Source organism: Pelophylax lessonae (genome assembly GCF_965119305.1).
Source record: "Pelophylax lessonae genome assembly, chromosome: 2".
Taxonomy (NCBI): domain Eukaryota; kingdom Metazoa; phylum Chordata; class Amphibia; order Anura; family Ranidae; genus Pelophylax; species Pelophylax lessonae.
The window spans coordinates 619641750-619654103 of NC_138769.1; the positions used below are offsets into that span (position 1 = coordinate 619641750).

The 12354-nt window shown below is 49.4% G+C and overlaps 1 protein-coding gene across 2 annotated transcripts in view; it reads right to left on the reverse strand.

The window, feature by feature from the left end:
• CRYL1 (crystallin lambda 1) overlaps positions 1-12354 on the reverse strand; it is a 303870-nt gene that overhangs the window by 71453 nt on the left and 220063 nt on the right. For both annotated transcript variants that reach the window (XM_082245249.1, XM_082245248.1), the window contains exon 5: positions 11483-11677. In XM_082245249.1, the coding sequence (XP_082101375.1) occupies positions 11483-11677 (195 nt within the window). The remainder of the gene's footprint in view (positions 1-11482; positions 11678-12354) is intronic.

The following is a 12354-nucleotide window of genomic DNA, read 5'->3' on the forward strand; positions in this document are numbered from 1 at the left end:
TAGAAACCTTGAAAGTGTTCCAACATCGGAACAGGGACAATCACTCCTTGAGACAAAAAGTCTTGCACTGCCCCATAGAAATCCTGTAAGCGATCTGGGGATAAGTGCAGGTTGGAAGGAAAGAGCCTTGCCGGTGGGTATGATTGAAACTCGATCTTGTAGCCGGTTTGAACGACAGGTCTGGAAAACAGCGAAGACGTCACCCCCCCCCCCCAATACGGGTGAGGGGGCCATTTCATGTGGAGGAGTTTATGTCTGCAGGCCTTGAAGACCCGCTCTTGGTTTGGTTGACCAAGACTTCTTTGAACCCCCATTGAAGGCCCTGAAGGGTCTTGATCCCTTGTTCTGACATCCTGAGGAACGAAAAGGCCGCTTGTGAGCAGAAAAGGAGGGTCCCCATCTGCGACGGGACTCCTTACCCTTGGAAGCCTGAGGAAGAAGAGAACTCTTTCCCCCTGTGAGGCCTTTGATGATGTCATCGAAGGAAGCTCCAAACAGACGATCCCCCACAAATGGAAGATCAGACAAGGCCTTCTTAGAAGACTGATCCGCGAACCAGCATTTCAGCCAGATAATGCGCCGCAGGACCACCGCAGAGACAGACAGTCTAGAAAGCAAGGGAAGCGGCATCCAAAGAGGCATCACAGATGAACTGTAGCCCTTGGACCAATTGATCCGCCAGCTCCACAAACTCCCGGCGTAAAACTTTTGCCCATTCAGTCATAGCTTGTGACACCAGGGTGATGGTAAGCACCGGCCTAAGTGCTGACCCAGCCAAAGTGAACATATGGCGGGTCAAGGCCTCCGATCTCCTATCAGCAAGATCAGAGAAGACCAGAGACTCTTCTACCAGCATTACCGTAGCTTTATTCAACCTGAAAACCGTAGAGTCCACTACAGGAGGTACCGTCCATATTTTAAGCAGGGACTCCTCATAAGGGTACCACATTACAAAACGCTTAGGGATTGCAAAGGTGCATTTTGGGGACCCCACTGTTTTGAGACAATATTGTCAAAGAAGGCGGGAAAGGGAACACCCTTGCCGCTTTTAAGGACTTGTGGGTGCCAAAGGTGACCCGCGCCTCTGATGCTGCATCAGTCACATCTTCCAAATGTAAGGTTTCCCACACCGATACAATCAGTTCATCCACTAGCGCCTTTTCATGTGCGGCTAGAGGAACAGAGGAATCAACCTCAATATCTGAGCACGTGGAATGCGTGGACAGAGGAAGCAGGTGAAGGCAGGGGATGCTTTTTAGTAGCCCATTTGCCCAGGACCAAATTCACTTTGGACACCAAGGACTCCAGGACCGCCATCAGTGCAGCCAGTTGTGGGGCCCCGGAAGGGCCTGGCATCCTCTGAAACTGGATCAGGTGGTGAAACATGTTTCAGTGACTCCATGAATGGAGAGAGAAATACCACAAGTGTAAAAAACACTGTAAGGGAAACCCCACCGTGCTGTCCACACCACAAGGCCCAGCACAGCACTACCGCTGTAAAGCAGCAAGAGGGAGAGGTAGCCCCAGGCACTCACCACCACCAGACAGCTCACAGTAAGCTTCTGCACAGCACGCGGCGATCAGTAAAAGGCGTGTCTGGCTATTAGCACTAGAAGCCTGAGGACTTCCCACCGCCGAACTACTACCCATCTGAGCTCCAAAAAACATGGCTACACAGAAATGGCCACAGATCTGTAGCAAACCAGGCTACAAGAGAATGGTGGCACCACGTGGCTCCCGGGGCTGCCAGGGGGGGGGTCCATGGCTGGAAAAAATGGTCCCCCCTCAAGGAGCAATCATTTTGGGCGCCGGCTGCGCACTTCCCTCTCCCTCGCCAGTGCCGCACCCCAATTCACCTAAGAAAGGTATGTCCACCCGGGGGGGGGGATGAGCAGATGAGGGCCACAGGCCACAGAGACCACCGAGCTAGGGGGGAGGGGTCCCACCATCTCAGGGATGGTCTCACGTCCGCCCCAAAATCCACCAGGGGTATAGGGGACAGCTACTTACCACACCAGGAACAGGGTGGGCACCGCTCCGGACAGGACACTGCTCCATCGCAATGTGGGTGCTGTCGGCCAGGAGGAAACGCTGTGACTCAGGCCGAAGCCAGTTTGTATGCGCCCTCGCGAGACATTTAACTCGCAGGCCAGCCCCCTTCCAGTGGGGCTATGTTGCAGTTCATCACCCAGTCCGGCAGTGGATAGTAGATTCTTAGAGGAACAAAATAATAAAAGAAGGTAAAAAAAAAGAATTTTTGTAAAATCTTACCTGTAAAATTCCTTTCTCTGAGTCCTCCGACAGTCACCGCCTCCTCTAAGTCCTCACTGTTGGGTATTGTCTTCCTATCCGTAGGAATAGCTAGGCATATAGACTTAGTCCAAAGACAAAAGGCATTAGCATACACACCCACGGGGGCTGTCCCATCCGGTCAATACCCCCCCTGCATCACCACTCCCAACTCAGTTTGGTAGCATAGCAGTAGGTAATAAGAACCCCAAAAGAGGGGCGGGGGCGGCGACTGTCGGAGGACTCAGAGAAAGGAATTTTACAGGTAAGATTTTACAAAAATTCAGTTTTCTCTTACGTCCTCCGACAGTCCCCACCTCCTCTAAGTCCTCACTGTTGGGATGTCCCAAAGCAGTATAGACATGAGGGGTGGGAGACGCAACCGTAGAAAAGGCAATGCAGTACCCACATCAGAGAAAGGAATCTTACATGCACCGTAAGAGAACCAACTGGGCAACAGAAAAAAACAATGCTCAACAGGAGAAACAGCCCAGGAAAGCAAATGCCAACAGCCAGGGACCCAGAGAAAAATTCAAGGGTCCATCATGGCACTGCCGCACTGAGAACTTTGCGGCCAAAAGAAGTATCAGCTGATGCCAGAACGTCTACTTTGTAGAACTTGGAAAAAGTGTGCACCGACGACCAAGTCGCCGCCTTGCACACCTGGGCCACCGAGGCCCGATGCCAATAGGCCCAAGATGCACTCAAAGACCTGGTAGAGTGCGCCTTAACAGGGAAGGGCGGAACCCGTTCCTTCAAGGCGTAAGCCTGCTCAATGGTCTGTCTGATCCATTTGGCAATAGTTGCTGCGGACGCAGCCATGCCCTTCCGAGGTCCCTCAGGAAGGACAAAGAGGGAATCCGTCTTCTGAAAGGATTTCGTAGACGACAGGTAAACCCTGATCGCCCTGACAACATCCAAGGAATGCAAAGCAATCTCCTTTGGATGTTTAGGCTCAGGTCCCATGGAGGTAAAGGCTCCTTCCTGGGAGGAGCCAGATGTCGCACACCTTGAATGAAGGTGCGTACCAAAGAACGAGACGCCAAAGGGCGTTGGAAAAGAACAGCCAGTGCAGACACCTGGCCCTTTATCGTGGCCAGCGCCAGGCGCTGATCCACTCCAGACTGGAGGAAAGCCAAAATTCTCGACACCGAGTCAGAACGAGGGGAGAACCCCCTGGACTCACACCAGGCGAAATAGGCTTTCCAGGTACGGTAATAAATCTTACCAGAGGAGGATTTTCTAGCCTTGATCAGGGTAGGAATAACCTCAGGAGATAGACCCTTGTCCTTCAAGACCTGGGTCTCAACAGCCAGGCCGTTAAAGCCAGCGACTGTGAAGCAGGATGGAAGATCGGACCTTGAGACAGGAGATCTTCCCGTAGAGGCAGACGCCACGGAGGCGCCACTGCCAGGTGAACAACGTTGGTGTACCAAGACCGGCGAGGCCAGTCCGGCGCCACCAGAATCACCATGTGCGGTCCTGAGACCAATCTGCGAAGGAACCGGGATAGTAATTGAATCGGAGGAAAGGCGTACATCAGACGATACTGATGCCAAGGGGCCACCAACGCATCCGAGGCGTCCGCCAATGGATCGCGCGTTCTTGCCACGAACCTTCCCACCTTTCGATTTAGCCGGGATGCGAACAGATCCACGTCTGGGGATCCCCACTTCGCACACAGCATCTGAAAGACCTCTGGGTGTAGGGACCATTCCTCCTGGTCCAGGGTCTGGCGGCCAATTCTCCACACCCGGAATGTGAACTGCCGAGATCGCCGGGACAAGAGTCTCGGCCCAAGACAGAATGTCGGTCACCTCCCAGGCTGCTCGAGCACTCCTGGTGCCCCCCTGGTGGTTGATGTAAGCCTCCGCGGTAGCATTGTCCGTCTGTACGCGAACAGGCAGGCCCTGGAGACGGTCCGACCACTGGAAGAGACAGAGTTTTATCGCTCGTAGTTCCAGCACATTTATCGGGAGGGAGGATTCCTCCTCCGACCAAGTGCCCTGGGCAGACAGGTTGCCCAGGACTCCACCCCAGCCCGACAGGCTGGCGTCCGTGGTAACCACTGTCCACACCAACGGGCGGAAGGACTTGCCTTTCGCCACCGACGGGGACTGGATCCACCACAGAAGAGCCAATCTGGTCTGGCGACTCAAGGAGACATCCAGATCCAAGGACTGAGGAAGTCTGTCCCACCTGGCCAGGATCTCCGTCTGGAGAGCCCGCGTGTGGAACTGGGCAAAGGGAATCGCCTCGAAGGCCGACACCATCAACCGGTGCCAACACCTTGGTAAACACTCTGGGTGCCGAAGCGAGACCGAACGGTAACGCCACAAACTGGTAGTGGTCCTCTGCGATAGCGAACCGAAGGTACCGCTGATGACCCTCGAAAATGGGGATGTGCAGGTACGCATCCTTCAGATCTATCGAAGCCAGGAATTCCTCTGGACTCAAGGAGGCCACTACCGAACGAAGAGACTCCATTCGAAACTTCCGAACACGCACAAAGCGGTTCAGTGCTTTCAGGTCCAGAATAGGACGCACTTGGCCCTCCTTCCTAGGCACAGTGAACAGATTCGAATAGAACCCTCGAAACCTGTCCCGATGAGGCACCGGGACTATCACCCCCTGAGCAAGCAGGTCCTGCACCGCTTGAAGCAGGTCCTGCAGACGCCCCGGAAGCAGATGGAGATTGGAGGGAAAGAATCTGTCCGCCGGCCTGGAAAGGAATTCGATCTTGTAACCTGATCGAACGATTTCCTGGACCCACCTGTCCGAAATCCGGAGCAGCCAAGGCTGGAGGAAACCGCACAAACGTCCCCCCACCCCTGAAACGGGTGAGGGCGCCCCTTCAGGCAGAGGCGGATTGTCCCTCCGAGCCGGCGTTGCCGGTCTTCTGCTTACCCACCCAGGGTTTCTTCTGGTTGCCCTGGGCCTTGAAGGGCTTGCCCTTGGATTGGTTCCGAAAGGCACGAAAAGACCCCTGAGTGGATCTAGGTGCAGAACCCCCCTTGCCTCGGAAAGACTTGTTCTTCGGGTTCTGGGGCAGCATAGTGATCTTGCCCCCCGTGACGCCTTTCACCAGGGTATCCAACGCCTCGCCAAAAAGGCGAGAGCCAGCATAGGGAAAATCAGCAACTGTTTTCCGCGAGGACTGGTCGGCCGACCAGCTCTTTAGCCATATCAGTCGCCGGTTAAGTACCGCGACACTCGAGAGGCGAGCCACCAAGGGGGCCTCATTTAAAGCTGCATCACACAAATACATGACTCCTTGGTGGATCTGGTCCACCATTTCCAGTGGGGCAGGCGGCACGTCATCAGACACAAGGTTGCTTCTGAGCATCTTAATCCAATCCGCCACCACCTGAGCCACCATAACGGACGCGAAAACGGGTTTGAGCAGCGAACCCGCCACCGTATAGGAATGGCGGGCTAGAGACTCCAACCGCCGGTCCGTGGGATCCCGGAAAACCGGGGTATCCTCAGTAGGAACCAAGGTAGCCTTGTTCAGCACGGCCACAGTGTGGTCTACCTGTGGAGGCACACACCATCGTGATTCCGTAGCCGGCGCAAAAGGATAAAGCAATTTGAACCGACTAGGCACCAGGAATGGACGTTTTAACGTGCGCCACATTTCATTAACAGTGTAATGAAATTCAGCTTGGCAGGGAAACACCTGCACAGACTTGCGGGCCCTGTGCGTCCCAAATGAGGACACAACGCCCGTAGGACTGGGCTCATCCTCCAAATGTTAGGTATCCTTAACCAAAATAATCAACTCATCCATGGACTCCCGTTCTTCAGGTGACCCTGGGGAGGATGTATCAACGCCCTCCACTTCAGCCTCCCCCTCAGACCCCGGGGGGTCTAAGGATGAGCGGGACCCCGAAAAGGGCACGCTTGCAGCAGCAGCAGCAGCCATATTCCCATCTGAATCAGAAGAGAGAGACAGCCTGGGCCGTTTTCTCGCAGCCCGTTCAGACATCAGCATTTCCATATTTGCCACTAAAGTCGCAACTACAGCAGCCAGATCAGGTCGCAGCGGGGCCACAGGAGAACTGGGGCCCCCCACTAAAGCTGGAGGAAACTTGCTTTCCTGAGAATCCATGGCTCAAGATAATAAAAAACTACAGTGCAAAAAAGTAGTGTACTGTTCCCTTAAATAGCGCTGCGGAGTGCACAGCCCACCGCTACTGTCACAGCTATGAAGACCCCCAAAAGGAGAAAAGAAACTGAGCCAGAAGCAGTATACAGAAGAAGACTGAGAGAGACAAACTGCAGAGCCCGCAGAGCGTTGCTACCTGTGTCCTTGCTGCCTGAAAGGAAAAGGAAATGCTGCTGGAGGGGCTGGACTATAAGCCAGACCCCAGGGAAAATGGCTGCCCCATAGGGATGCATTGGAGGCTACACAAAGATGGCCGTCGACATGCGGCCGAACCGATCGTTCCACCGCCCACAAAATGGCAGCGGATGGCGCCAAAAGGACATGTATAATCGCCCCAGAGGAGCTATACACGTGTGCCCACAGTAAAACATGGCGGACCGCGCAAATTTTTCCCGCAGCGGTCGCCACACAAACACATAAGTCTGCACCCCCAAACATGCACCTCAGGTGACACAGGGACCGGGACCCCGGCAAACATACAGATCTGCAAAAGCGAACCCCCCAGGGATCGCACAGGGAGTCACACAGGCACAGACATGGGGACACACAGCAACACAGACTGCCACCCCAGGCAGAGGCCCCACACAGAAAAGTACTTACCTGTACCAGATGGCGTGGGGGAGCCTCCATGCACGGATAAACCTCTGTCCTCATCTGACAGGGAGTGCCGTGAGCCAGGGACATGACGCTGCAGCACCGCAGACTAGTCCTGTGAGGTAGCCACCTCACGGCTGCATCCCTGCAGCGAACAGGGATGGGTCGTTCTTAATGCCAGGGCGAACCATAGCTGAACGCTCGATGTCGGGCTGGGGGTCCATCTGACCCTCTGTGCCCTGGAGAACCAGGGTGGCCAGTCCGAATCCCAGCACCGCATGATCCATCTTCATCCGAAGAATAAACTAACACTAAAGCTGACAAAATAAACAGCTAGTAAAGTGAGAGAAAAAAACTGACATTTTTAAAGAAAATCAAATAAAAGATTTAGGAAGGCTGAGACTGAAGCCCCAGCACAAGGTAAGCCTGACTATTCCTGACGCTATGCAAATTAAAACAGAGTTGGGAGTGGTGATGCAGGGGGGGTATTGACCGGATGGGACAGCCCCCGTGGGTGTGTATATGCTAATGCCTTTTGTCTTTGGACTAAGTCTATATGCCTAGCTATTCCTACGGATAGGAAGACAATACCCAACAGTGAGGACTTAGAGGAGGCGGCGACTGTCGGAGGACGTAAGAGAAATTCTATTTAAAAAGAAAAAAATAGCTAGGACCAGAGATCCCAGCAACGAGCTAGGTCCTTACTCCTGAATAGGCAGAAAAAAAATGAATACCTATAGCAGGAAGTGGGAGTATACCCCCAGGGACTGCCCCATTGGCGTGCTCAAGCTTTTCTCTGCCTAGTGTCCTACTCCTGTAGGGGGCAGCATAACCCTACTGTCATGAACGAAAGAGAAATATATATTTTTTTTAATTTAGCTGTATATTTCTTGCTACTACCATAACTTTCCACCAAAGAACATCCCAAAATAATGTCCCTGCTTCTGACAATTGCAGGGATATCACATATGTGTATGTTAGTTGTTGCCGCTTGTACCTGTAGTACAGCCCAGAAACAATAGTGCGCATTTTGTTTTTCTTATCCTACCTAAAATACACTGACATGGACACTAATTTAAAAAAAAATCCTGTCCCAAAAAAAAAAAAAAAAAATACAGACCCTGACCTTTGACCCAAACACTAACCATGGCACTGAGCTAGATCAAACATTGGTCTAGGTATTTTTTCCTATTTTTTAATTTTATTTTTTATTATTATTTTTATTTTATTTTTTACAACCACTTTTTTTTTCTCTCTGCAAGGAAAGAGAAAGGTATGATGTATCTCTCTCCTCCATTTGCAGAGAGAGAAAACATTGCGAGGGGCTTCACAGTGACTGATAACTGGTAGCCAATCAGAGGCGATCACAGTGATCAGGTGACCTGGAATCGGGTGTTCCGGGTCCCAATTGTTAGTACGGGTCCCGGGGGTTCTTGGTCCCTGTGTGGGAGGCACACCGTGCGGCACACTTGCAGCGCAAAGGGAGATACACAAATAGGCAACCTCGCGGAAAAAAGCCCAGTCTAGTAGGGCCGTATGTTTGTGTGAGGTCGTCGTTAAGGGGTTAAAAACATGTCAGCAACAGCAGCTGCAATTCTTTCCTGAATTATTTGCTTTAAAAGAAAAGAAAGAATTTCTATACCTTTTAGATACATACTTGTAGCACCCCCTAGTGTGCTACTAGTGTCAGTGTAGGCAAATCTTTACTATGACTCGTAGTTAACTTGTGAGTCTAAAATTAGGTCAGGGTTTACTGCAGGTCAAGCTGGATGACTCACAGAGGCATGTCTCTGGCACCTCCCCCTGGTTCTAGAAATTTGGAGAAACTTCTAGAAATTAGAGGGATGAGGCCAGGAGGGTTGATCTGCATACTTGAAGGAGCTTAGTCAATCCCCAGGCCTGGTCGGGTGGCTGAGCCAGCCCCTAAACATGAGAGCCATGCCAGCAAGAGAATCAGGTGGAAGATGAAGTGTTGAGGAGACTGTTGGTGGCCTTGGAGGGGGGCCCCTGTGTCTGGGGGGCTCTGCCTCAGGCTGAGCTCAGGCTGGCTTGGGAGGAACCTGACAGCAGTGCGGTTGGAAAGGAATCTTGCCAAAGCAGCAGCAAGGAGGACAGATTGAGTATATCAACACACCCAGGGATTCAGAAGGGGAGAGACTGCAACTTGTAGCAAGCCTTTCAGGAAGACAGCACTGTGCTTAACCTTTTCTTTTCTTTGCCCTGGGAGATCTTGGGAGCAGCCGGGTGGGCTGGTGAAGAAGCAGCCATGTGGGCTGGTAGTTTTTAAGGATTGACACACTCCCCCAGCCCCTCCTATATATATTTTGATTGCCGGCTCCTAACCAGATGATCTGATGAATGGCATGCTCCTGAAACATGGTGACTGGCTTTAGTCCCTTGGTTTGACATGGTTTGAGTGCTCTCCAAGACTTCCAGTTTGCTCTCACATCTGGTTCTGGGACACGTGGCTTCCGGCAGACGCGCCATCTCCGTAACCCCGGCAGCCGTAACCTACTCGGGGATACTTTTTCAATAGTTGTTGCCAAGAGTTACAGCAAACTTCTTCTTTGTACTATTCAGGCTTTTTCATGGTTAATGTTCTTCTTATCAATACTGTGTACATGAGTTAAATGTGATTTAGCCATGTTGTAGTTTAAGTCAATTGACATAGTGAAGGCCAGTATTCCCATCAGTTAATCTAACGTACAACCAAATATCAACCATATTCATTGACTGAAAAAAATGAAGGTATGTTTCCATACTGGCCTCTAATAAATTATCAAAAATGATATTGTGTGAATAGAATTTAAATACCTTACTAGGTAACGGTTGATCAGGGCATATATAGAAAAAAGATTAGGTGGAAAGCAGAGTGTCTGTCCCCCTGAAGGCAATCAACAATGGGTACCAATGAGGCAAATAATATGAAATATAGATCAAAAATAATATTTATTTAGGCACTTGTGCCTCAAGAAGGAACAATAATATACAGGTGACAAGGTGTGGCACAACGATGAGATAAAAGCAATTAAAAACAACAACGAACACATGTAATGAATTACCCTGGACATAAGTAACAGTGGTAGGCTGATATAAATGAATGCAAACACAACCGTGCTGATAATGTGAGCTGAATGGTCACTTTCCCAAATGTCCATCCAGGTGATTGTATGAATCAAACTTCCTGAAGGATAAGAACTGCTGTGACCATAAGAACAGTGCTGGTTCCGCTGAGCAAGGACCTAGAAATTGTGCCTGATGAAAATCAGGATCAGAAGGATGACACCGTGCTAACAATGGTGGCTGTGTGCCATAGTTGATTGATCCAGCTGGCCCAAGTGAAATGGCAAATAATCTGAAATGGATCCAAATAAATGAAGAAGGACCTGGGTCAGAAATCTCAGTCAAAGTTGGTCAAATTGTGGTCTTAGTTGGAAATTTTGTAGAGAATAACTGGTAATGGGAAGGTGATAGCCGCCTTTTGATTCCGTTATGATGCCCGATTGGTCATTAGTAAAAGATGCAGGAGTTCAAGAAGTATAACAGGAATCATCTGCTGTGTTTGTATAAATATCAAGTAGATATATCAAAGCTGATTGTACTGCATGTCCATACCTCCGTATGTGGGTCCACGACTCAGCCGGCATTAGCGTTCCTCCTCCGGCGTTCTCCTCCCGTGCTCACTCAAGCCAGCTTCCTGGTGTCGACGTGTAGGTCCGTCAGTATTCGTTGACTTGCTTATTGTTCTGTGCATTGCATTTTGCCCCGCAATAATGCACTTACTTTATTTACAATCAAGCAGCCTGTGGCCTATTTGCTGTGTGCCAATATACTATAGTATGGTAGCATACTAAAGGTCTACAGGTGTGTGAAGCCTTCAAATTATATAACCAGGTGCATCAGAGGGAATGGAGTGGTTTACAGAGTTATGGCAGAAAAGAGAAACCATCATAAAAAGCAGCTCCTGAGGGGGTAAATGCTACAATAATATTAATTTATTTTTAGTAGTTTATGTGTACTGTTTTATGAAAGATGATGCATTATAGCTGGCTCCAAGATTTTATGAAAATGTTTCCAAGTCTGTGCTATACTATAAAAAGTTATTGTTAATGCATGGTCACAGGATTACTTCAGCAAAACCAGTGGTGTAAAATCTAAATGCATTTTATTGGGTTGGATTCACACTGTTATGGTACCTTAACACTCGGTGCATGCACTATTTTAAGTAATGCAGGGCACTACAAAGCACTGAAGTGTGAATCCAGCCCAGAGATAAAGAAACAAAAAAGAAAAAAATAAACTGAAAAATGTTTCAAAGTGTTTTTTGCTGTAGACATGTAGGACCAACACAACTCTTCTTACATCATGTTATATGAATAAGTTAACAAGTGAGAAACCAAGATGACCGAGTATACAGTGCACATAATGTACCTGAACAAGTCTCCATGCCTCGCTAATCACTGCATATTGGAGCCGATTCAACACAAACCCGTCCGTTTCTTTTATTAATTTCACAGGAGACTGACCAATTTTCTTCATCAAATGATATGTCTTCTCCACTGTGACAGGATCCGTCTCTGGGTGAGGAACCAATTCAACCAAGGGAACGTAATAAGGTGGATTTACCTGTTTCAGGAAACAAGATGAAAGCCTGTTTGTGACTTTGATATCAGTGTTCACGCTATAAACATTGGACATTAGGAACTGTCTTCATGGATGTTTCTTATACAGGATAACCACCGAGTAGAGGACCCCCAAACAAATCTAATAACAGTGCAACAAAAATTATAGCATTTGTTTTTTTGAAGTGTGTTTTTTTATAATTTGTTAAAGGTTTAGTCTATGCAAAACTGATTTCTCTGTATTGATTGGTCACTGGTAGTCTAAAACCGGCTATAGAAAGTTTGAATCTCGGCCAGTTCGGATGCGATTCGAACTATGTATGGGCAAGCTGATTGTACCCAAGTTGATCTATCAATCAACCCATGGTCGGCTTTAGTCATTAGATTTCTATATCATGAGAATGCCAATAGCACAACTTCTAAAACTGGATGCTATGCTTTCTGCATCTCCATCTAATGCCACTGCATCCTACTATTTTGATATGGAAAACGGAGGATGAGTAAGGCCACAAAAATTGTCAAACGAGTGACAGCATAGAGAGGCAAAGCCAGGAACATGGGTGAAAATATTTGTTTTTTTTTTTGCTGGAGTCCTGGGATAAAAAGGTCAGTTCGTAATTTAACTTACTAGCATCCTCCCAAGAATTAAACTTTTAAGGCTTGGGTCTGACCTAACACAAT